This window comes from Triturus cristatus, chromosome 7, assembly GCF_964204655.1.
Source record: "Triturus cristatus chromosome 7, aTriCri1.1, whole genome shotgun sequence".
Lineage (NCBI taxonomy): Eukaryota > Metazoa > Chordata > Amphibia > Caudata > Salamandridae > Triturus > Triturus cristatus.
This window is the reverse complement of record NC_140590.1, coordinates 334220436-334246794: the sequence shown is the minus strand read 5'-3', so window position 1 is coordinate 334246794 and position 26359 is coordinate 334220436. Positions and strand designations below refer to the sequence as shown.

At 41.8% G+C, this 26359-nt stretch overlaps 1 protein-coding gene across 1 annotated transcript in view; it reads left to right on the top strand.

Moving 5' to 3' along the window:
- Positions 1 to 26112, top strand: part of GRWD1 (glutamate rich WD repeat containing 1) — a 42058-nt gene extending 15946 nt beyond the window's left edge. The window contains exons 2-8 of the mRNA XM_085616461.1: positions 1174 to 1291; positions 4173 to 4338; positions 11718 to 11931; positions 12793 to 12935; positions 13411 to 13608; positions 24657 to 25798; positions 25942 to 26112. Of these exons, the coding sequence (XP_085472587.1) occupies positions 1174 to 1291; positions 4173 to 4338; positions 11718 to 11931; positions 12793 to 12935; positions 13411 to 13608; positions 24657 to 24980 (1163 nt within the window). The 3' untranslated portion in view covers positions 24981 to 25798; positions 25942 to 26112. The remainder of the gene's footprint in view (positions 1 to 1173; positions 1292 to 4172; positions 4339 to 11717; positions 11932 to 12792; positions 12936 to 13410; positions 13609 to 24656; positions 25799 to 25941) is intronic.
- The last annotated feature ends 247 nt before the right edge of the window (positions 26113 to 26359 follow it).

The window sequence follows — 26359 nt, the reverse complement described above, 5'->3', positions numbered from 1 at the left end:
AGAACTTGAAGTTAAATAACAGTTTTGTAGCTGAACTGGGGAGAAGATTAATTGAAAACAGCATGAAAAGTGAGCAGGGAAATAAACAAAAATGATTCTGCTTGATGGTGTGCCACAGAAATAATAAACAGTGAAATGTGCAGGTGGAAGACAAAGGTGACATCCATTTTGAAAAAGATGGCTGCTACACCCAATTTGAGACTTAGTTAACAAGGGTCTGGAAAACACACTTCATAGGAATTGTTTTAAAAAACGATAGTACTATCTCAGTGTGTACATGTAATCAAGTGTAAAGCCACATTCTGCACCTTTATAAATAATGCACAAAAATATAAATGCTCAAAAATCCCCAACAGCGCTAGTATGTGTTAAATCACGTAATAAGTACCAGAACTAGTCTTTACTCTTCAGCCTAATCAGTACTCTGCACAAAAATCCATACCTTGTGGCTCCATCTGAGATTGTTGATTAGGTGTAATGTTCTAAAAACGTACTTTAGTGTGCTTTGCACTAATAGTTGTGCAAATATGAATAAAGTGCACTAGCAGTCCATACACAATTATACATTATCAGCCAATACTAAGCTAATCAATAAATGGTGCATAATCGAATGTTGTGTAAAGCATGGTGACCTGTACAGGATCTCTTAGGGGCGAGCAGTTGAATCTTTAGCTCACTCGCTCTTTGTGTGTAGGTGGAGAGGGGTAAAGGCTCTTTTAAGAAGAACCTGCTTGGACAGAGCGTGCACATGACCACAACAGGGCAGCCAGGGCACCATTGTCAAGTTTTATTTACTTCCTCAATCACTGGCAGCATCCGTACTTCAAGTTAACAGGAACAGCTAGCCACCAAGTATTTTAATGACCACTGTAGAAGCAGTGGTTTGTTGGCCTTGTCCACACACAGCCAAGCTTTCATGGAGCAGGGGGAATCTTCTGCCTTCACAATTAAAGAATGAACAACCACTTTCTCTCCTTCCTTAACTAAAATGAATAAATCGTCAAATTCAGATGGATCGTTTCAAATTTGAAACATGGGTGGTGGTTGAAACTGTTGGCATGTGTTTGTAGATGTGAGTTGCAGAGCTTCCAATAAATTGAACAGAGTTTTCACTATGTCTTTAGCAATTCTTTGATTTAGGAAAGAGATCTGAAACCTTAATCTCTTTTTCAGGAGCTCCATGTTTAAGTTTTGATGTCATCCCAGATCATCTTGGAAATGATAGAACGAACTTCCCGCTCACTGTTTTCCTCTGCGCTGGCACGCAGGCAGACACTGCTCAAGCAAACAGGTAAAACTGCTCAGTCAATCCAACGGCCCTCCTTCACGCCACCAGCAAGAAGATTCACATACACTCTAAGGTCTGATGAGCAAAAGAGCAATTTTATTGCTGGCGATCCCACCCGAACCGCTTTGATCAGGGGTCAGAGATTGCACATTCGCTCACCAGACTTTGAAGTGTATGCAAATCTTTTTGCTGATGGTGTGAAGGAGGGTTGTGATTGAAGTGGGCTTCCCACCCACTCGTTTATTGCCGAATAAAGGAGAGAAGGGAAACGGTGGGAGAACCGTTCTGAAAAGTGTGTGTGTGTGTGTGTGTGTGTGTGTGTGTGTGTGTCTATGTATATATGTATATAAAGGTGGACCAAGCTGAATAAATCTCAAAACAAAATCTATCATTGGTGTCTGTTCCAGTTGTGTACAGTGATTCAGGATCGGTTTCGGAGATAGATAAATATGTGTGTGTATGGAGATAGATATATTAGTTTAATGGTGTCATCCTAATATTCTCCTCCTTTTTTTTTTTTAATGAGGCCCAGATTGAATCACCTTCTTGTTTTCGTGGTGTGTGTTTTACATAGCACATTCATTACAGGATGGTACTTGCTGGTTACCAAAGCACTGACAGGTTTACAAAATCTCAAGGCATGAGACTTAAGCAGGTAAACTTGCATTAAAACTTGGACAGACAACTGCCTTGAGTATGATGTTCAGAGGATGGGGCTGGATACTTGAAAGCCTGTGAACAATGGATTTTTAAGTGATTTGCACTATGGAGTTTATGGTATTGTTGAAAGCACGTGAGAGCCCAGAGAGAGGTTGATGTTAGTCTAGGGCTATTTATAAATTTTATTTGAATGGGACCCTGAAGCCGATCTAGAATCTCCGGGCCATAGCCTTGATGGAGAGGGCACACAAGCTTGCAGCTTGTTATTAACCCATCCCTTGATCTGGGGTTGCAGCTTGCCACTGTAGGAGGATGAACTCTGTTTTGATCAGATTGTATTTGGTTGACTGATGAAATACAAAATTGGATAATGTTCAGACATCATCTGAGGTTGCGGATCAGATACGGGCCAAACTTTACACTGCAGCTGTGTAACCTTTGCGTATTGATGAGAATATCCTGTTTGGCCAGCGTTACACTTAGAGGTTCTTTGTAGAGATTGAAGATCATTGGGTAAAGCTGTTACTTTGGTGCTTGATGCAGAGTACTTAGTTTAGAAGAATGTGAAGTGTTTGACACGATGGCAACAAAGAATATAGCCTGCAGCGGTGCTTAAGGAGGTCTCATGAACTTGCATTAAAACTTTGGGGGGCATACTGCTTGATTGACACAGTAAAACTCTTGGCATCGACATACACCTTGAAGTAAATTCCAGTCCATTGTCTTTCTGAAAATACTAAGTAAAAAAAAACGATTCCATTGGTAACTTTAGTAGGTATTAGAACACACTATTCCACTTTCATACATAAAACACTATTGTCACCAGAGATTATTAGTAGGTCTCCAAAGTCAAAATTTGAATGTACAAATGTTTTATTCAATATATAACAAAAAAATAATCTATAAAAACACATCAGATAAAGTACCAATTTCAATCCATTTATGACCGGAGGACGGCGTGAGCTCCTACGGGACTGGCACACGGTTTCAATTTTAAGAAGAACCTTTAGCCAGAAGAACTAAAATTTGGGAGATTTTTAAATCCCAGACTCGTTTGTTGGATATCTTGGACATTTTAATTTTTTTGCATCAACTACCAATTACAAGGCTTGCAGAAAGTCTTCCCTGGTTAATCAGGATATAAGTAAGAATTGTCCTGTTGTTACTTCAACTTGAGGAGCAAGATCCCAAGAATAATACCTGATAACCACATTCTAATTTAATTTATGATTGGAAGCTCCTTGGAGATAAGAATCTTTTCCTGACGAAGGTGGATGGAATAAATTGAACCCATCGAAACGCGTCGCACTGTTACATCATTTGCACTAAATTGAATTATTCCTGGTCAACAAAAGAACAACACATAAGGATGGTTTGACTGTCGGATTAGTGCCTGAAATTGCTAAATTTGAATGTCTAAATATACTCTCCCTATATGTATTTTGTTTGTAATTATAGGATTATGTGTATGTTATTCTCCATATTGAAAGCAAACTTATGGTGCTATATATGATGTGTTTTAAATTTTGTTTTTATAGATTATTTTATTGTTGTATATTGAATAAAACATTTGTACATTCATATTTTGACTTTGGAGACCTACTATAATTCTCTGGTGACAATAGTGTGTTATGTATGAAAGTAGAATAGTGTGTTCTAAATACCTACCAAAGTTACCAAGGGAATTGTTGTTTTGACTTATTGTCATATTGGAGTCCTGTCATTTTGGTTTAGAGGGACCCCTCTCTCTTTGTCGAGTTTTCTGAAAATACTGCCATTAAGTCCCCAGTGCAAATGTATCTTTTAATTCAATGTCAAGTGCTTCTCTCTAAAGCTAAATGCTTGTACATAATTCTTTCCAGTGGGCATCTTACCAGGCACCAACTTGCCAACCCCCTTTTCTTTCACTAGCAGAATTCTAGGACTAGACAGTCTGGTCCTGCATTGTATAGCAAGCAAATAAATAGTTAAGAGCAAATTGCAAGAGGTCCATTATGTGGCCTGCACAGTGAAATCTGGCAGAATCCACATCTTTTGCTTCTCTCTGGAAGAGTTTGTCTACCCATATTTGTGATCACACTGGTTGTCATCTATTGTGATTGCTGAAGAAACGAATGTGACCTCTGGCCAACCTGGCTCCATCATTGTGGCTTGATAAAAGGGGAATGTAGTGCTGAAATAGGTGTCATGTGTAAACAAAATTCTTATGAAACACTTTTTTCAGGCTGATGGTGTTGAAAATGCATAACCTCCACCGGACAAGCAAGGTGCCAAAGGAGGGCTCTGATTCAGAAAGCAGCGATAGCAGCGACGAGGAGGACGATGAAGAGAAGAAACCACGCCTGGAGCTAGCCATGGTGCCTCACTATGGAGGGATCAACCGTGTCCGGGTAAGACTCAGTGAAATCTCTCTATGGCATGGAGCTCTTTTGTGCCAGTTTGCATACTGTATTGAAAGTAGGGGTGTGTTAAGGTGGATTCTTTTGCATTCTGTTACGGCTGTGCTCTCTCTTTTTTACTTTTATAAACTTCACCAAATCAAATTTGTGATGCCAAACAACTATGGCTAATTGTGCCCTCTAAAAACTTTTGCAAACTTGACCTAGTTACAAATATTTACTGTCAATTGTTAATTTCACAGTTTCCAAATTGAAAGACGTTCATTAATAGTCAGTGTTTTTTTTTTTGTTTTTTTTTGTTTTTTATAAGAACGTTTAAGAAACATTTTGTAACAGCTTTCCTGGTTGAACAAACTTTCATGGAACATTCCTTCACCACCATTCTACAGGTTCTCACAGCCCCAGCTCTTCTTTGCTAGCTAGTTTCGCACGCATACCAAGGCATACATACAAACTCCAGTTCATGTCCACATCTAAATGTCTTTTCACAACTGGTTTTAGGTTTTTTTTTGTCATAGCAGCTACTGCATTTCTCATCAGGGCCTTTACTGCCCAGATGCACAGGCTGTCACAGCTTCTTCTGTCCTGGACCATCTGCACTATCCAACTTCAGGAGAGAATCTTCGCATGGTCAGCAGGCTTCACTGTCCGGGTATGAACCCTTATGTCTTCAGCAGGAACAAGAGGAGCAATAGTTTGCCTCCTGTACCCCTGTAGAGGCATTGAAGCCCTAGATGGGGCCAAGTCTCACCAGGCCTCCCAGACAATTAAATAAAAAGTCTTCAAGCGGCTGCCATCTTTTCCTCTTGACTCCATAAGGCCCATTTTGTTTGCAGGGGGAGGGAGATTGCAGGGAAGTGTCAAGCATATTCACGATTAATAGTAGAAACAGACTCTAATTGGCAAATTCTCTGGGACGCGCTACATTTCCCATACTTTTTCTACTCTAGAATCTTGGCAAAGTTGCCCAGTTCCTGTTCTGTCTGGCACTAACTAATACTGTGCCTCTTACCTCACAGAAAACCAAGAGCAGCCTTCTACCCTTTTGCTGCTTTTGATTGTGCATTTCTGGAACGTTTGTAGGCTGTAAACTCGATCTATATATATATAATATTCTTGGCAGAAGTTAGCACTGTAATTTCTTTATGTCCACATCGACTTCCCCATCAGTTTCTTAATACCACTGTAACCTGAAGGCAACCAAGCGCTTGTTAGAGGTATCCAATCCTATTGGTAAAGTTTAGTCTTTTAGCTGTTTAACTGGAAGCGTTTCAGCGGTTACTTCGTAGATTATAGCCCCCTTCTCTGCACGGATCCTTTACAATCAGAAGACCCAGATGGTTATTGTCATTTGAAAAGATATTTGCACAGGAGTGATGTAATGTGATTTTTATTTTTATTTTACATAGTTTACTACATCACCACAAGTTTTCTTTTGGGTCAGATTTTTACACTTTATTCTTTAGCCACAGACATGTTTTAAAAGAACTAATATTTCTTTTCGCTGATCGTACCACCTTGCCTGGGCTATTTGGCATTTCACAATATTAAGTAATGATTTACCATAAACCATTTTTGCACGTAATCTTGTTCTTCCCCCTGTTTTTCACTCCGGTTGCTTCAAACACGGACTGAGCCTATGCAGCAGTTTAATATAAGTGAATTCTTAATCTTTTATGTTTGTTTGACGCTCAGTGGGCAGCTTGAATCAAATATTATACTCCTGCTCTTTTTTCTACTTAAATTGATTGTGTAGTGTTTTTTTTTCTCTTTTTCCTGAGGGACTTATCGCAAGTGCCCTTTTAATCCCCCCCACCTGCTACAGAAAGTCCTGATTTCTAGGTGCACTCTCAGGATCTTGTTCGAAAATGGCGGGTATTTATCCTTTTCTCATCTCCCCACACTCTTGAGGTTACTGGTACTCATGATATTTATTGGTAGTGTGAGTAGATAGGGGGTTTAAACTGGCCAATTAACAAGTGTACTGGAAACACGACCCTTAGTACGTGATCGTTGCCTGCAATAAGAGGTTTGCATTTTTCTTTTCTTTACGTGCACTCAAGTAATGTTCCAGCATCCATTGCGGAAGGGGATCAACTATAAAGTTCACGGAGTATGGATCTTCCAAAGCTCTCACCAAATCAATTATACATTTGGTATTGTCAGCAGACATATGGAATGATATACCAGTAATCCACCATAGTTCATGCAAAGGTTGGGCATGGCTGTTAAATAATAAATTGCACAACAGGATACTGTGGCACCAACAGTCAACTTAGATAGATGGTTGATGAAACTTTCCTCAGCGTCATGTCGAAATATCTATCCTTAAGGGATGAAAAAACATTTCCCAGATAGCGTGAACACCCTTACCACCTCATGCCATGTTGAACCACCATCTGTTAATCAGGTGTGTCAAAGTCTGCTGAAAAATCCAATACGTTTAGAAGAACTATATCCCTCTGACCCCATTTACTAAGCTCACAATTTTCTTCTGGATATCTAAAAGTGCTGTCATGTCTGCAGCCTAACATGCTCTTCTTCAGAAGAAAAATGCATAGCTGGTTCTTGGCTACCTTTTCCATTGTATTCTATAAAGATTAATTCCTAATACATCCTAGGAGCAAGATCATATTTGGCCGAAGGATTTTACAACATAAGATGGTGAAGTAGAGGAGGACGAGCTAGCGAAATCTTGAAGATCATCAAGTCTCTTGAAACCTGGAGATAAAAATGAGCCAAGCTTCCGCAGGGGGCAATGTGGCCTGGTGGCCACAGCAGCCAACCAGGCAACATGGGGAAGAATGTTCCAATTCGGCCTTGGGTCAGCTTCCTGTGCCAGGAAAAAAAGTGTAGCTTTGTCTGAGTCTGTTGTTAAGTGCTTCTGAATCCAAATTTCGCGCTATGTAAGACTGCCTAAAATAATATATGGATATATATACACATGCTCTAATCTTGTCCTCCAAGAATTTAGGAGAAAGCATTAACCTTTAAAGTCAGAAACCGATATCTGTTTTGTGGCTAAATTGCATAGCATAAAATTGGAAATTGTGGATCAATCCTGGCTTCAATTCTTTACCAAATTGTTTGACCTTAGGCAACTTCTTTATTTAATCGAGCCTCCTTTTTGTATACCATCTGATAAAGGAGCGCCTCCAGATAAGCGAGTTCTGGATGTGCGCTGTACAAAAACCATTTTTTTCTTTTGATTTAATACTATATAATGTAGCTTCAACTATAATGAGGATCTAGACCACATATAGGGGACACATAAGTGCCTGCCTGTTAGTTAACTAACAGCATTGTCATTAGGGTGGGGCTGTGTTTCTTACTGCATGCAGATATGTGATGTATAAAGGTGACATGCTTCCTTGTATTAAAGAAATGCACTTGTTTGAATTTTGAAGACACTTTATCCTATTCTGATGAGATCTTTGTTGTGTGAATTGCATATGACTATTTTCAAGGCTCCTTCGAGCCAGAATCGGCCCTTGGCACTCCCTGTTAACATGTTGCGTCACCCACCCCTATGGATAAGCAACCGTCTCGCAAATTGTACTACTCTTCTCTCCCTGAAATTAAGTTGCTCTGACTGTTGTCTGAAACTTTAGCTCTTGTCCAAGAATCTTGTCTGATTTAATATTTTGTCGCACTGAAAAACGTTTGCCCACTAGATATGATTTTATCTTCAACGACGTTCTGGATCGTCTAGCACTATTCAGGTAAAACCTGGACTCCACCATCATTAGACAAAGGGTTTGCAGGTCTTGCAGCGTTTTTAAAAGTTCTTGCATGAAGATTTGAGAATTCTGCACTGATTCTCAAAAAAAAAAATCAAATAAGCTTTATTCGGTAAGTTAATTTCAAACCATAAAAGCGTGTGCAATTTTACGTTTCAACATTTGTACAATACAAAAACATGTGAATTAAAAGAGAAAATACAGTTTTTTAAAATGACTCGTATAGGCGATACAATAGAAATATGTGCAAATTAGCAATCTTAGGGGGGAAAGAAATTGATTTGTTGTCGTTTTTCTTTGCATATTCATGAACTAGCTCTCAATATGTACAATTCAACATTTGAGCATTTTGTTCTGTACAATACAAATGAATTAAAAAGTAATATATTTTTAAAAACTGAGCAATACAATAAAAGGTACGTGCAAAACCGCAATCTTGGAGTGAAGAGTAGTCAGTTATTATCATTTTGCTTTGAATGATCATAGATTATATGATTTATGGCTCTACAAGACGGAAAGAAAGAAAGCCCCCATCTGCAAGATTAAGATGCTTTGGGGGATACTCCCAAATCAACGTTGGGTACCTTATGTTTAGAACATTCCGTCTTGGCGTTTTTATAAAATTAGATGGTGAAAAAAAGAAAGCCATAAAAGTTGTAATCATTTGCTGACGCTTTGGCTCATAAGTTTAATTTCCATAATGAGGGATATATTGCATTGTTAGCTTTTCAGCTCTATAATCCTTCTACTATTTGACAAATAGAGCATTAATATTCATGCTTGAGTCTTCAATAACATTTAAACAGAGACTCTGTCACTGTTAACAGGATGGTCTAAAACTATGTTATTCCGACATTTGATTAGATTCTTTAAGAGGAAAATAACATTTGAGGTTATACATTCATTGTCGAGACATTGGAGAGCTGTGAAGGCCGGGCGACATTGTCGAATGCCCCAGATTTTCAGAATTGGGACTATCCATTTTGTTCTCAGCTCGTTATAAAATTTACAAAACAGGATAACATGAATTGTTGATTGCTGAGAAATGTCATCACACGGGCAAGTTGGTAGATTCTTAGACCAATCTTTAACAGATGGAAAGGTAACCAACCTATGAAAAATGTTCAGCCGGAATCGAGTAAGAACAAATCTATCATAACCATTTTTGGTGTTTTGTAAGTACAGTTGCTTGATTCTAAAAGGTAGCCCTTTTAAAAATGTATTTATTTGTTTGCTTCCTGAATGGCCTTCTTGTATTATGATCAAGTCTCTGTCAGCGACTGCCTATTTTTCTAGGAGTTCCACAGATTTTGAAGGAACCATACATCTTTTTTCATAACCCCCAATTTTTCATAAAAAACATTTCTTTTTATTCTTACCTTTTAGGTGCATATTTATAGTGTTACTACCCCTTTCACGGTGGAATTGCAACCTACTCGAAAAGAGTTGGCTACTACAAAATCTTTCAGCTTATCCATATTAACACCCTTCAGATTTCTCTCTGTCGTATGTCTCTCATTACATTCAACTTGGGTTTATTTGCCTAACCTCAAACAGAATTGCTGTGTCATCAGACCATAAATTCCTGCAATGTAACTCCTCTAGCCAAATGGGAGAGTAACCAATCCAGTATCGGACATCATATATTACCATGTTGATCAAACCCCAAAGCGTCCAGCCTCCTACTTGACTCCATTCTGTTGACATCAGAGCTTTCTGCTAAATCACTGATTAAAATATTTTGATGGTGCAGATTTAACGTTATTAGCTCTGGCATCTCTATTTGGAACACTTTGTTCCTTCCTGAAGGTCATTATGAACCCTCACCTACCAGACAGTGCAAGCTGTCTGGTTGCGAAAGACCTGTTGTGGGCTTACCGGGAACTTGCAGCCCGTCCATTGCTTACCATTGGTTGGCTTTATTGTCAATAGTTTCTTATTCCATGTTTTTTCTTGTCCAGCTTGTGCTTGTTCCTCCTCTGGAGCTTAGCCTCTTTACAATCTTTTTGTTTGTTTGACTTGTATCCCCCCATTGCTCACTTTTAACAAACTCTTTTTTTCTTTTTTTTTCTTTTTATTCAAGCAGTACAAATTGCTGTTTTTACCATTTTAGTGTTTGCAGGACTATTTACAATGTAGGGAGAATAACCACATGGGTGAAGAGGCAACTCCTTTTTACCTAAAACTCTGTAAGGCTTCTATTTTCTTACGCAGTATACCTCCACACCACAATAGTGTTCTGATAGGCCCACACAGCCGCACATACACTGTTTGCCTACTCCCATCTGTATATGCGTCCTGTTGATTACTGATGACTATATTCTTGTTGCGCAGTATGTGCTACAAGTCTGGAAATGTACTTCTTGTTTGCTACAGGGGTAGCAAGGAACTGCAGTGACTCTGTAGGGCCCTTATCCTAGTTCACCTCTTGGCTACCCCGACTCTAGATCCATGCACCACCATCAAGAAAGTGTGCCCTAATCACAAACAATCCTTTTAATATTTGTTTCTGTTCTTAAAAGAATCAGAAGAAAAATTTAAGCTACAAAGAGCACAGGGACTTCAGCGGAGAAAGCAGTGGGGCGACGTTCTTCCACCCACATGGAGGAGCCGCGCCTGCCTAAACAGCATCTCTGGGAACCTGTTGGATACTGATGGCATTATTAGTCTTGCACTCTAAGTGCCGCATGTCTTCAGGTTCGAAAATGTAGTCCCAGGCTGCGGCAGCATTAACAAAGAAATTATATGGAAGATCAGCCTGAAATTCCTGGCTCTTAATCCTCACTTTTAACAGAAGTTCTTCACTTTCTTGCAAGAAACATTGGCTTTTAAGTATGCTATCTTTTTAGATGCAAAGGGGAAAACATTTTCTTCATCCTTGCATCCCCTAACTGAAATTGGTGCAACTGCATGAAACGTTTTCTAACAATTACATTTGACTTACCCAAGTGTTATTTATTGCAACTTTAAAGCAAGGACGCTTTTCTTTTTGAGCCTGAGCATATGTTGAATGTACCTGTTCGGCAGGCCTTGACTCCTCCAGAAACAATGCCAGATGTCCATAGTAAAAAGATTTGGGGGACTATGAGAAAAAGACACTTATTCATTTTTATAAACAGTGGTAAGTGATGTCAGACACTGTACTTCCTTGCATGGACATGTCAAATTATCAACTGTAAACAGATGTTAAGGTAATTTGAACAGCATTTTAAAAGCAAAGGGTTTAAGGTAGATCTACAATAAAAAGGATGGTGTATTAACATTTTGGGTCTGGTAAAATGAAAAAAGCAGGCTTAGAAGAGGTTTTTGTTATTCCTAGAATATGCGTTTAAAGTGAAATTTAATATGATCACAAACTGGGAGCCGGCATAGATGCAATGGGCGACCTGAGAAACAATGCAGTAAAACACCTGGTCATCAGAGCAAACCAATATTGACAAAGAAGAATTGTGTAAGCTAGAAGACAAACATAAAACAATTCAAGTGGTTAATTGTTAATGTGAATGTATACTTTTATAAGAATATAGATTATCCTAGAACATTGTGACTGGAGTTAATAGCCAATGGTTTGAAGTAGGTGTTTTTAATCTCAGTATATGTTGTTTAACTTTATTTTCTGTGCTTGGGCAGGTGTCTTCTCTCGGCAGCTCCCAGGTAGCAGCTGTATGGTCTGAGAAAGGCCAGGTAGAGATCTATGATCTGCAGAAGCAGCTGTGGGCAGTTTCAGACTCTCAGGCAATGAGCACATTTTTGCGAGAGGATCAGGCCAAAATAAAGCCAGTCTTCTCTTTTGCTGGACACATGACTGAAGGCTTTGCTTTGGATTGGTCCACCAAGGTCGAAGGTGAGCTGAATATAATGTAAGGTGGTTGTTGCCATGTTTGTCTAGTTTATTACATGCAATTTCAAACTGTTGTCTGATTTATATGGACTAAGGTCACTGTCGCTGTCAAGGTAGCATAATGGCCTGGGGCTTCAGTTGGTTGACTAAAACCAAGAGACCTTTAAAATAAACCTGACTTTCCCATTTACACAAACTAGATGACTGTAGCCAAATACTTTGTTATATGTACAAGATGTAGTTGGTGCTTACATTCTGACTTGGCACCCTGGAGACCTCTGTTTCACTTGTAAGCTAGACTTAACCAAAGAATATGTGGCTGTGGCCAAATCACTTTGTATGTCTATGCCTTTCAATTTTACTTTTTTCTCAGTTGTATTGAATGTTCTCATGTATGGTCTAAATTAAGTTACCTGCTCCTCCTTATTAATTACTAGTGTTTTTTTGTATTCTGGGTTCAACCTGACCCCATACACAAAATCGATGTATATCAGCTTATGTTTGAGATGTTCCTACTACAGTCGAAATGTTCTTAAGAAGCATTTATCTGGTCATATTGTATCAAATAGCTAAAATAAAATATTTCCAACTTCTATACTTTTGCACCCGCTAAGGATTGGGGCACTTGGCAAAGAGTCAAACCCTTTTTATTGAGAGTTGTGTTTAAAACAAGAAATGTAATAGCTCCATATACAAATATATTGTGTTATTGTCCTCTGCGTTGAATATTCTTCAAACCTACTGGTGTTGTGGGTGCTTTGACAGTTCATGAAGTGCCCCTATTTTTTGGAGTCTTGGTTGAAAACCCAAAAGGTAAAATATTGATTTTCTCAAACTCTAAAATGATTGTTACCCCCTTCTCAGGTCGACTGCTGACAGGAGACTGCAACAAAAACATCCATCTCTGGAACCCAAGGGAAGGAGGGTCATGGCATGTGGATCAGCGTCCCTTTACAGCCCACACCAAGTCTGTGGAGGATTTGCAGTGGTCACCCACAGAAGCCACAGTAAGGAAATTATCATGTATCGTGGGATGATCGGGCTTTTGGTAAAGCAGGAAGAAGCACCTTTGAAGATTTTCTCCTCCCATAGTCTCATTAAAACACACTTGCAAATTTTGCCTCAGTAAGTGAGCCCATGAACTTCAAAAATGCATAAAAATGCCCTTGATTGCCTGCTGCTTATTTAGTTGTAAAATCCCTAATGTATACCTACACATACATGATGAAGTCTGAGGTCACCCCTTTTTCTCCCACATTTGCATTGTCCGCTTTGTAATTCACAATTGGGTAATCTGCTAACAGTGCCCCCCTTACTATCCTTCCTTTGTATTCTGTTATGGTGTGATGGTTCATACTTTGCCCTCGCCCCATCTTGCTTCGTTAGTTTTACACATCTAGTGAGTTGTCCTCTATATGTTGCTTCATTTGTTCCTGCCTTTTTTCATCTTACCTTCCATTTCCAATACCCTCTCACTCACAGGTGTTTGCTTCCTGCTCTGTGGACTCCTCCATCCGGATCTGGGATATTCGAGCAGCTCCCAGCAAGGCCTGCATGTTGACTGCAAGCCAGGCCCACACAAGTGACGTAAATGTGATCAGCTGGAACCACAATGAGCCATTCATAGTCAGTGGTGGAGATGATGGAGTACTGAAGATTTGGGATTTGCGTCAATTTCAGGTTAAGTTACAGGGCGACTTATTAGGTCTGACATTAGACTTTTTGATCTTACTTCAATTATATTGTATATACAAAATGCAGCTGTATAAAAAAAAAAAAAAATTCCGTTAAATAATGGATGGTTGTTTTTGAAATATGGATTCATCCTCATGATAACAGTCCCTAAGCCGCGATGCACTGCTTTACCATTGTCTGGAGCTACTAGAATTATGCTACATGAAGAACCAAAATAAACAGCAAAGGTTTCTTTATGTTGCAGAAATGCAGATTATGTAGTACCATTCTTATAGCAATACCGTTTTTAATGAATTTGCAAATTGTGCGGCAAACTATGTGGCAAATGCAGGCAATCAGTAACTGTGCGGAAAACACTGCAGCCACAGAATAGCATGAACCCTGTGGTCCTACAAAGCTAGGAGACGGGATAGTGCTCATTGGAGATAGTGGAAAATGGGGTAAACTACAGGATAGTCAGATATAGGTCCCAGCAATAAGTATGAAATGAAAATTATTTTATATAACTTACTACTGCCTGAAGTCGTCTATGCGCTTCCTGCTGCAGAAGGAAGAAAATTGAAAAAAAATTAAAGTTAGTGGAGCAGATCCTGATTTTTTATAAACTTAGTGATTAAAAAGCCAAGTTTTCAGTGCTTTCCTAAAAGCACAAAGACCTGTACATTTCTTCATGTCAAGAGGAAGGAAGTTCCATGTTTTGGCTGTATAGTGAATGAAGCTCCTACCTCCCTAATGAGCTCTTTTAGCTTTGGGAACTATCACATTGAGGGCTGAGGAGGACCGCAAGATTCTGGACGGGCGGTACCAAATGAATTTCTGTTTGAGATATTCTGGGCCAAGGCCATTCAAAGCTTTAAAAGTGATGCAAAGTGCTTTGAAGTCTATGCGCTAGTGGATAGACGGCCAGTGGATCTGAGCCAAGGCAGCAGAACCAAAATGAAGAGAGTGAAGCTCTTCTGAAAGGCAACAGCCCCGAGTTCTCAGACACAAAGCATTGGGACAGTGATCAAGTGCACCAAAAATAAACACATACAAAGATGACTGAGCACAGATTCATTTGTAAACGGTTAAGTAAATCCTCAGGCAACCACTCTGTTTACTTACAAACACTGTCATGATTAACAGAGCTCATGAACACAGAGATAAGAAAAACTACAAAATTATTTTATTATCAGAATTCAAAAATATATACATAAATATATAAAATACACCGCTCTAAAACAGACAAGTACAGTCATCCACAACTGTCATAACCCATACACATTCATAGATTGCACTTGATAAACAAAAGATGGAGTTCTAAAATATTTATAAATCGTTTTTCATATTGATATACAAGTCCTAATCAGAAAGATAACCATTGAAACATATATTCTTAAATGGATCAAGATATGGCGTATGACACAAAGTTCAATAGCTAAGTATCATTTGACAATTGATTAACTTAGCTGGAGTAAAGTAATACACTCAGAAGATCTCTCTACGCACGTTTCGGCTCACAGGTCTTAATCAGGAGAGCCATATTTCGTAGGTTTGGATATTACTTAAAAATATACAATGAAAGATATAAGAGCTCTGAAAATTAAACAAATGTTATTACTCTTAGTGGAGTTGATGCAGGTGAGCTCTGTTAACCTGTATCTTGCAGGGAGCTCAGTCTTTATTCTTATTGAACCAAGGTACATCCAATGGGCTATAGTTCTAGATAATGCAACAGGCACAGTCAGTCAGAATGCAGGGCCTGATGGTGCAAATCAAATCTCCAGCTTGGCAATCCTTCTCTCAGCTTCAAGCAGCAGAGGTAAGAGGCACTCCCCCTCTCATACGTTTTCAGTGTTCTTTGGGGTCACAAAGGAGAGCACTCCTGTCAAATGAGGTGCAGGACGACATCCCAGAGCATAATCATTTCCTCCAAAGTATGGCACAATGGTCTCCCAGAAAGCACTATTTCGCCAAAATTCATAATGACTCAAGTCTCCGCAGAGAGGCAAGAGCTGGCTAAACCAACTTCCAGAATGGCTCATCTCCACGTTCTCCCTCCTCCTGGCATCTGCACATTCCTTCCATAAGTGTGTCATCTGGCTGGGTTCAAAGAGTAGGGGTGTAAATGAAACTGGTTTATTCAGCCCATCTCCGCCTCCTTATCGAAGATCATTTTTTATGACCTCTCCCCCTGCTCTGGATTTCTGGACCTCTCCTCGGAATGGCTCTTTCACCCCAGGGGCTATTTATCACCTTATCAAAGCCACCTGGCTAATCCACTTAACTGTGACCAATCAGGACAGATCACTGAAAGTCTGAATTTTGGCTTACAAACAAGAAAGGCTTATAACTTCTTGTCTGTACATTTTAGGATACATTCAACAATAGTATCTTGTTGCATTTATCAATATTATTCTAGTAAGTCCTTGAATTATATTTTTCTGATTCTCCTGGTGGGATATATTAGTAAATAACTTCTTGCCATGTTAACCTATGTGGCTGGGGATCTGCAATGGGGAAATGACGTGGACAATTTCCCCAATACCACGGTTTTTAAAACATATTTTTAAGGATCCTGCCTATATCTACAGGGACCACTGGAACACCTAAGGGAGACTTTAGGGGTTCTAAATGATTTTGGGAAGCACTTTACTACAGTGTGGGGGTGAAATCCCAAGCCATATAAAACCTATTTTATAAGGGTCCTCCTTATAAGTACCTGACCCTCCTCACCCCTCCCCCCCCCCCACACCACCACTGGGACACCTAGGGAAGACCTTGGGGGTACCCAATATGCCAAAATATGCAAAAATTGTAGCTTGTTAGGTTTTAGGTCACCTGAACAATAAAGTAAAGTGTGGGCACAATTTACATGTTAAAAGCAGTCCTGCAACACGGGCTGCTTTTAAACTGACCTCCGGCCTCTGAAGTGCGCACATGCAAGTGCAGAAAGGGCTGCTGGCCTCAATCGCTATGTCCTTGTATATACTGGGAACTTAAAGGTAGTTTTGATCCCCCTGCCCTATTATGTACTAGGGCCTTATTGGGGAGGTCATGCCAGTCATTGAGGTACACTAACACATAGTGTAATATGGTGTATGTATGGGTTTTCACTGTATTCTAAGTGTGTTTTCAGCATAACCCTAGGCCTGGTTAGGCAGAGCCCAGGAACAGTCAGTCGTTACCATCAGTACTAGACAGCAAAAAATCTGTGGGTGCCCAGGCAGAAGGTGACTTTGCAACACCAGGGAAGGCCACTTTCATTTTTTTATATGTGGTTGTTGTTAATTCCTGTTTTACAAAATTGCTTTAATTACCCCTGTCACAATTTTGTACATTTCCATGACCCTCAAGTCTCTATCTCACGGGTAGCACCCCTAGCTTAAACCACCTTTTGCCATTTTACAATGCCCTCCTTGTATCTCTGATCATGACCGATTTATTTACTTTGTACCACTTTGCTGTTTCTACATTCTACTGCTTACATTTCAATTTGTCTTAGGTTGATTACCTTGTTTTCCCTTTTTGCCATTTTCGAAACATTAGGCATTCGCTGCTTATAGAACCTTTAAAACTGTCTTTCAAGTATACTATTGTTCATTCCTGAGAAGGAATCTGTCTCCCACACAAACTACAGCGTGTTGTTTTGAAATCCTTGTTTTCCACTCTTTCTGAACAATTCTTAGTCTATTTTCCATTTCTATTGTGGTTCTTCCAACATGGCGGCGCGTTCACACGTTCTAGTGCCCCACACGCTTCCATAGCATTTATACCTGCACGTCCTCACTGCAACTTTGTCACTCGGCTAACTGTATCAGAGGACCTGGTCTTATTCCGGTAAGCGCTCATTTCACTTTCCGTCACTGCTCCTCCCATAGGTGTTTTGTCTTCTAATTCGTAGCTTCCTTCCCTTATAGTGCATCGTCACGTTGTCACGGACCTGAGCCACTAACTTCGTTGGATTGTCAATAAGTGGTCTTTACTCCCGGTTCCTTCTATTCCAGGTACACTGCCTCCCTCACTGCCCCGTTTTTATCCACTATGCTCACGGCTTTCCTGCCTAACGTGGTCTTTTCATGTTTCAGTATTTTCACGTTCATACCCGTAATCCTGTTTTCACCGCCGGATCTCACCCTTGACGCTTGTAGCGCGGTTTACACCTCCGAGGCGTTGCACACACTGTGCATACGGACTCCTTACTACGGTAAGCGGTCCCCGTTGTATTGTTCGTCCCTGTTGAGGCTTGTTGTCAGCACATAAGGAGTATTCCGTAGGCACCTTCTAATGCCTGATCCTTTCCGGCGCTTATATCTCGCGCTCCTAATCATTCGTCATTCGTTTTTAATACGCATGTCACCCGCTTCACTTGCGTTTCACTTTCCCCTAGTCTCATTGTGACCAACCCTCACCGCAATCAGACGCATGTTCCTACACCAGCGTGTTAGCCTGGCACCACTATTGTACCTATATCGCAGCTGCCATTTTACAGCTCTAATTATCTTCTCTCTCTCTCCTTTTTCCAATCACTGCTTATCTTTTTCTTTACATCACCCCTTGTTTCTCCCACAGGCAATTTCTTTAACAATCAGGCCTGTACATATCACTGTCCTGATGATGATCCTAGTATCCTCTTAACAGGATCGAAACGTCGTCGACCTTTGTTAAAACAGCATGCACATCAATCCATTGCGTAAAAAAGTGCAATTGCTGTTTTGAAAAAGCTTAAAACATTGGATAATGTAAATAAGCTCCTTTGTCTTGCCTGAAATGTCTGTGTGTTTTGTAAATGTCATTGTTCTTAGCGGATACAGGACTGTGTCCCACAAGTATTTTGTTGTTGAATATCTGCATTGTTTTATTGAAGAATTAAATTGGTTGTCCGGCTGGACATCCTTAATATAAAAAAACAAAAACAAAGGTCACTCGGCTAACTGTAACAGAGGACCTGGTCTTATTCCGTGCATTGTCACGTTGTCACGGACCTGAGCCACTAACTTCGTTGGATTGTCAATAAGTGGTCTTTACTCCCGGTTCCTTCTATTCCAGTATTTTCACGTTCATACCCGTAATCCTGTTTTCACCGCCAGATCTCACCCTTGACGCTTGTAGCGCGGTTTACACCTCCGAGGCGTTGCACACGCTGTGCATACGGACTCCTTACTGCGGCAATTTCTTTAACAATCAGGCCTGTACATATCACTGTCCTGATGATGATCCTAGTATCCTCTTAACAGGATCGAAACGTCGTCGACCTTAGTTAAAACAGCATGCACATCAATCCATTGCGTAAAAAAGTGCAATTGCTGTTTTGAAAAGCTTAAAACATTGGATAATGTAAATAAGCTCCTTTGTCTTGCCTGAAATGTCTTTGTGTGTTTTGTAAATGTCATTGTTCTTAGCGGATACAGGACTGTGTCCCACAAGTATTTTGTTGTTGTATATCTGCATTGTTTTATTGAAGAATTAAATTGGTTGTCCGGCTGGGCATCCTTAATATAGTACTGATTCTGGACTATATTTATTTTTATCCCTATTCAAATCATTTGAGGACCACTGTTTTTTGTAATTGACTTTGATTTTTGTAGCAGCTCTGGATCTGTCTCACCCTCTCTGAATATGGGCTCAGGTACCACCATGGCCCAGCCCCTTGTCAGCCCCTGCCCTCTCTAACCCCCCCCCCCCCATTCAGTGGAGCATACTTTGTCAGTTCACCTGTGCCACTCTAAAGCGCACTCTCCCACCCACTGAAAGGCTATTGGGCATGCTCTTGCACACATCGGGGACTTACTCCTCGTCCTAATACTTGACTAGTCCCCCCTCACTGATGCTTTACTCTCTGCTGTTGTCCATCCCAGAGACCTTTGCCAGCAGCCTTTTGCTGGTCATAAGTCACAGCTCTCCTGCCTGTGCGGGCTGTCAAAAAGATCTGTTCCTGTCAGTGGGGTTCTCCGTTATCACCAATCCCATATTTCATAAGGAGACTGTTACAGCAAGTCAGCAGCACTCTGTGTTTCTTAGTGAGCGCCCTAAAGGTCTCCTGTTCAGTTATACTACGACTCCGTGTCTCAAATAGCCAGGGAGACCAAGCACACATCACATCATTGGTAAATGTTGCTTGTTTATTCAAACTCATGTGCTGCTTGGCAGATGTTCTTCATTTCAAAATAGCTTCAGATGATCACAGGCATATGACTAGTGGTTAACGGATCATAAAATTCAGGAAAACATCAGGGTGCTGCAAGGAGCACACTAGGTTCAGATGGTCGCTGCTCTCCCTTAAAGGTGCTGCTTTAGTATGTGTCCTTTAACTCCAGGCCCTCTGCACACAAAACCCCACTCCGCGCTAGGGATGGATTGTGGAGTTTGATACAGGACCGTGAATGGGTAGAATAGAATATACTCTGTAAATTCAAAGGACAGACTTGAAGTACCAAGAGAATGATTTCAGTGTTTAGTCAAGAAGGAAAATGTTGGGTGGCGCACAGCCTCATGTTCGCAACGCTGAGGAGAAGGACACGACCACTGAGATGGCACTGAAGTAAGAGAAGGCCCGGAATAGACGGCCATGAGGGCGGCCAGTCCTCAACAATGAAGTGGAGAAGAGTTAGCCTGAGATGATAGGGTGCTCGGGCCCAGACATGGCGTCGATCTACCTGTAATGAACCCAGTACGATTACCCCAGTAACGACATGTCTGTGGTTCTGAGGGAATGATTATTGACGCAAAACCAGCCCGTTGGAGTTCTGCCTTCCAACCGCCTACTTTACACGAACTGTCGAAGAGGGAACAGGGACCGCTACTGGCAAAGGGGGAACGGAGGGTTTCCACGGACAACGGACACTTGCTCTCACCCCCAAGTTATGGTAACAGGGAAGGGTACTAAGCGCTCTGCACTGTTGGGGTGGCGGGAAGTTGTAAGTCCGTCAAGCAGGGAGGAGGGTGGGGGGGGATGGGACTGTTCTTACAATGTTTAGTGTTTTTGGTTGTTATTATTATGAGGGCACATATCTTAACCTGGTTAGCAGGTGTTGGTTGCAGGAAATACACACGATACACATCCTTGAATACACGTTTTAACTATGACAAATGATGGTTCGAGACCCACCAACATCCCCTCTGTCCCCAGTTGCCCATCTGTCATTGATTACATGGAATGTCCGCGGGCTAGGGGACAAGATCAAAAGAGGACTAGTTCTCCAGTATCTAAAACGATGTGCACCAGCGATAGCCCTCCTACAAGAATCGCACTTAACAGGTTCGGCCTGTAAAGCGCTGGACCGGTGGGGTTTTAAAATGATAGTACACTCGGAGTTTTTTTCCGGATCACGGGGTGTAGGCATCTTAGTGAGAAAACAGTTCCCACTGATAATTAACCAAACATGGACAGATGACCAGGGCCGCTTCGCTGCCATGTCCTGTCAATGGGAGGGGAGGTCTTTTTAATGTGGTGTTGGTATATATTCCTCCAGCGCTCCACACATTGGCCCTCCCGGCATTCAGTAAGTTTCTACTCGCCCTCCCAGAACGGGAAATGATCATAAGGGGGGACTTTAATGCTGAAATCAATGGGACTCTAGATCGCCATCCCCCTAAACCTCAGACTACTGGAATATCCAGCATCGAGAGTTTTCTAGAAGCCCTTGGTCTCGTGGATGCCTGGAGAGGCCACCATCCCACAGCACGGCAGTTTAGCTATCAGTCGGGAGTACATAATAGCTTCTTGAGGATAGATTATTTTTTGACGTCAGCGGACAGCTTACAGAATGTGGCGGACGTAGAGATCAGACCCAGGGGAATCTCAGACCACTCCCCAGTATTACTGACGTACACACGCCATCACAAGGTTAGACGACGTATCTACTCCATATATCCTAGCTATTTGCACAATCCCAAAATCCTCAAGGACCTCTGCACTTCCACACACCACTACTTCACAGAAAATACAACATCAGTCCCATCGTCAACCACCCTGTGGGAGGCCTATAAACGTTTATTTATGGGCAAGCCCTTGCATCTATAGTGGGTCATAAACGCAACAAACAACAAGAGTTACTCAACATAGAGTCGAGACTGCACCAGGCTGAAGGCCATCATACACAAAACCCGACATCGGAATCGTCCCAATCTCTACGTATCCAGCAGCGAGAATATAAGGAATACCTACAAGAAATGACGAAATCCAGGCTGAAGGCTACACAAAATAAGATATATGAAATAGGGGACAAGGCGGGTAAACTTTTGTCTTGGCTCGACAAAAAAGAGCGAGCCAGGAGTTGGATAGCACAGATAAAAACTCAAGAGGGAGTAATGGTGTCTGACCCCAAGGAAGTGCTCTGGCCGGATATTTCACCCAAGTCTACACGTCCTTGTCCGCCACTACGGTGGCAGAGGCGCAGGATTATCTTAAAGACATCAAAATGCCCAGATTAACGCCGAGGCAACCCACATGCTTGAGGCTGATCTTACGGCGCAGAGCTGTAATTAGCAATCGGGTCGCTGCACTCAGGAAAAGCGGTGAGGCCCAACGGCATTCCCATCGAATACTAAAAAAAGATGGCGACTAGACTCTTCCCCCCAACCTGCTGAATATGTATCTCGAAAGTATGGCTGTGGGTGAACTCCCACAAGACCAACGAACGGCCACCATAGTGGTGATTCCCAAACCGGGAAAACCTCCCGAGGAGTGCACCTCATATCGACCAATATCATTGCTCAATGCTGAGGCTAAAATTCTCGCTAAACTCTTGGCGACTAGACTGGCCTCGCACTTGGCAACCCTAATACACCTGGACCAGTCGGGATTTATGCCAGGTCGTAACACGGCTCTTAACTTGAGGCGCCCCCAAGGAGTGATGGCCCATATACCGTATATACAAGAACCAGCAGTTATTCTTTCACTAGACGCCAGAATGGCGTTTGATATGGTGGAGCGGCCCTTTCTCTTTGCGGTTCTTGGGCATCTAGGCTTCGGCCCTAAATTCTGCGCGTGGGTGCACCTGTTGTACTCAAAACCCTTGGCACACGTCACGGTAAATGGACACATGTTGGAGGACTTCTCACCGGGACGCGGTACCCGCCAGGGCTGTCCCCTGTCCCCACTGTTGTTCGCCCTTATGCTTGAACCATTGGCAGCACTGATTAGATGGGAGCCGACCATCCGGGGACTCAAATGGGCGGCGGGATGGGAGGACCGTATCTCCTTATATGCGGATGACATCTTGCTATACCTGGCTTCCCCCAGACATTCCATTCTAGTGTTATTGAATGTTTGTGAGAATTATGGTCGAGTATCTGGCTATACTATTAATTGGTCCAAATCAGTCCTATGTGTACTTTCTGGTCCGCCACCGCGACTCCCCAAAGATTGCGATCTCTTGGTCACAACGGAGTGCTTCAGATACTTGGGTATCTATGTGACGCCACGATCCGATGAATTCCTTACAAAAAATCTTGTACTCCCCTTAGAACGTCTAAAACGAGATATAGCACACTGGCACACACTACAGGCGGCTATACCACCAGGCACCACGCTGCCGGAGGCCTCTCCCCTGGAGGATAGGCTACTGACTGACTATATGCCACGAAGGGCCACCTCATTTACGTACCGTAAACTAATTAATAACCTACCTGACCCTACACAGAAATTGAAAGACAAATGGTCCTCGGAGATCTTGACGAGATGGACTGGCAGATGGCACTCTCGTCACCGCGGGAATTGGCGATACCCTCGAGATTAAGATTAATACAATGAAAGATACTACACCGTACATATTACACTAGATTAACCCTACACAAAATAAGGACAGCATCTCATCCATATTGCCTGCGGGAGTGGGGGGAGGAGGGTACGTTTTATCATACTATATGGCAATGCCCGAAAATTATGCCGTACAGGGTAGCAGTGATGAGAACTATATCGCAGACAGAGGGGGTGTCAGTGGTACCAGAACCTAAAAGATGTTTATTAAATGTATGGGAACCCAATGATTTGAACCACCAAGCACAGGGCGACCTTGGGGATGATGTTTGCTAAGCGCAATATTGCTCGATTGTGGGGCTCCAGCTACTTACCAACGCTCCGTGATTGGTGTAACGACATGGACGGAGCTATGGTGGCAGAAAAAGCCGCGTACGTCAACCGAGGCTGTCCCAAGAAATGGGGGGGAAACGTGGGGAGCCTGGAATAAATACAGAGGCTATATCTGTGAACCACCTGAATTACCAATGAAGAAGTTTCGGAGTGAAGTGGGGGGAGGGGATACAAGACTCTCTGGGTTTATAGTGGTGACTCATCAAGTAATATCGGTAACGGTGGTGTATGCAATGTCGAAGGAGGCTGTGACAACCAACTGTACTTTACGATTATCTTCTGTGATGTTATTGTGCCCTAAATTTATTAAAACATATTTAAAAAAAAGAAAGAATATGTTTCTCAAACGATAATTACTTCAGTATTGTGGCTTGCTATGTTATGTTTATTATGTTAAATGCACTTTTAGAGCGCATGGCTGCCACGGCAACAGAGCTTCCCAGCGCTATCACCAGACAAAGATCCCATATACATTCATACTCCCACCAACCTCTCTAATCCTCCCCTACCTGCCAGGCATTTGACATACATACTGACCCAGAAGATACATATGCTATTCTGTACAGTCCTCCAGTCTCCCCTTCAAGAAACTTGAAATTAAGTACAGTGGAAATAGGCACCTCAGGGCGGTACATTGCCATTCACTCTACTGACTGCACAGCTCCACAGATACTGGTAACAGACTTTGGTCTCCAGTTGAAACCTTTGCATCATTAGAAAGTCACACCCAGTACTATATGTGGACTAAAGATATTGCAATTAACGATATGTACGTTAGTGGAATATTGTGGCATAGTAGGAAAAATCACAGATGTGGTCTGGGAAGTATTTTATAAATGTTGTTCTTGTGTGCGCTTTGATTCTTAGTACAACATTTTACAGTATTCAATGTATGGTTGTGCTTTTTCAAGCTCACTACAATTCTGGCTAACTGCTTTCCTATTGTCATGTCTCTTTGTAGAAGGGGGTCAGTGTTGCTACATTCAAGCAGCACACAGCGCCCATCACCTCTGTGGAGTGGCATCCTACAGATGGCAGCGTGCTGGCAGCTGCAGGGGCTGACAATCAGATCACACAGTGGGACCTGGCAGTCGAGCGGGACCAGGAGAAGGAAGGCGAGGGAGACACAGAGGACCCTACACTGGCCAGCATCCCCCCTCAGCTCCTGTTTGTGCATCAGGGAGAGAAGGACATCAAGGAGCTGCACTGGCATCCACAGTGCCCTGGTGTGGTCATCAGTACTGCGCTATCCGGGTTTAATGTTTTCAGAACCATCAGTGTTTGAGGGGCTTCACGAATGGATGACTTGGGAACTCCGAGCAGTGCATCTGGTTTTGGTGATCGTTAACATTTGGATAACACACAAAGTATTTTTGTAACCTGACTGGACTTCCATGACACAATATGCTTATCAGGCAGCTCCATTGTCTACTTGGATCCAAACTTAAGTATGGTTCTTAAAGCCTGTCAAAGTTGAAGTACAACATTTTTGTTTTTCCAGCCATTGCATTGAAGATGGACACCCTGAGAAACCTCTTTTTTTAAAAGTGTCCTAGTTTATTTTAGAAAGGTTTATTTATTATTTCGAAGAAGTCACATTCAACCTAGGTTAGTGACTTCCTTTCTAATGCAGTCTTTTCCTTGGATCCTTAGATTTTCCTACTGGTCACTGATGGAACAAGACTGAACCAGAATTGGGGACAAAATGTTTAGGCTGTGTATGTGACTTCATCTCCGACCCAGGATCCGTATTGGTAACATTGTGATAATCATGAGTGTGGGGAGGCTTATGTGCGGGAAAGGCTCCCTGTGCATTAGCATGTTCTAGTTGTAGTACATGACAGATTAGTTGTGTAAAGCGATACACCTAATGCTTCTGTGGATTGGAACCATGTTCGCCATATTGGTGGATGCTTCCTTACTTGGAATATGGAAACTCCTCTGCTCTGGCAGACAGAGTCTGTGAACATTCTGTCCCAGCCCTTCCTTTTTACAGCTGCCCATGAGAACATCATGTTTGTGTTATAAGATCAGCCTCCAGACTGACCACTGTCGATTTTTGTGATTATTGCCCACCAAATAAACACTAGATGAGACTCCTTTGTTATTAACCCCTTCCATGCTGCGCAGATTCCGCCGCTGTGCTGACGGAATCTTGCGCGGGCGGGGTCATGACGGAACGGTTCCGTCATGAGCACAGCTCAACCGTGGCTCATGACGGAACCGTTCCGTCATGAGCACCGAAGGGGTTAACAAATAATATGTACAGACTACCTTGACAACAAAACTACTGGCCCTGTGCAAAATCTTTGAAACATACTTGCGGTTAGCTCTGGGACATGGTTGCACATGGCTGGCTATTTTTTCTTTAATCCTGATCTACAAAGTACAACATAAATAAATTAATCGAATTTGCACTTTTGTAGATAATTGTCTCACCCAGAGTTTCTGAAATTTCTGTCCCTGCTTGATAAGGTGGACTTGCAATTCTACATGTTACACATGCTGGATCAACAGGTCTACAACAAAGAAACAGTGATGGAACCAGGCAAGGTCCTGCGTTGGGCTATAAAATGGTGAACTGCAGCTGTTAAACCGTAGAACTCTGGTAGTCTCTCAGTTAGTTGCATTAGTTGAGTGTTCCAGTACTGTAGTGATATTAGA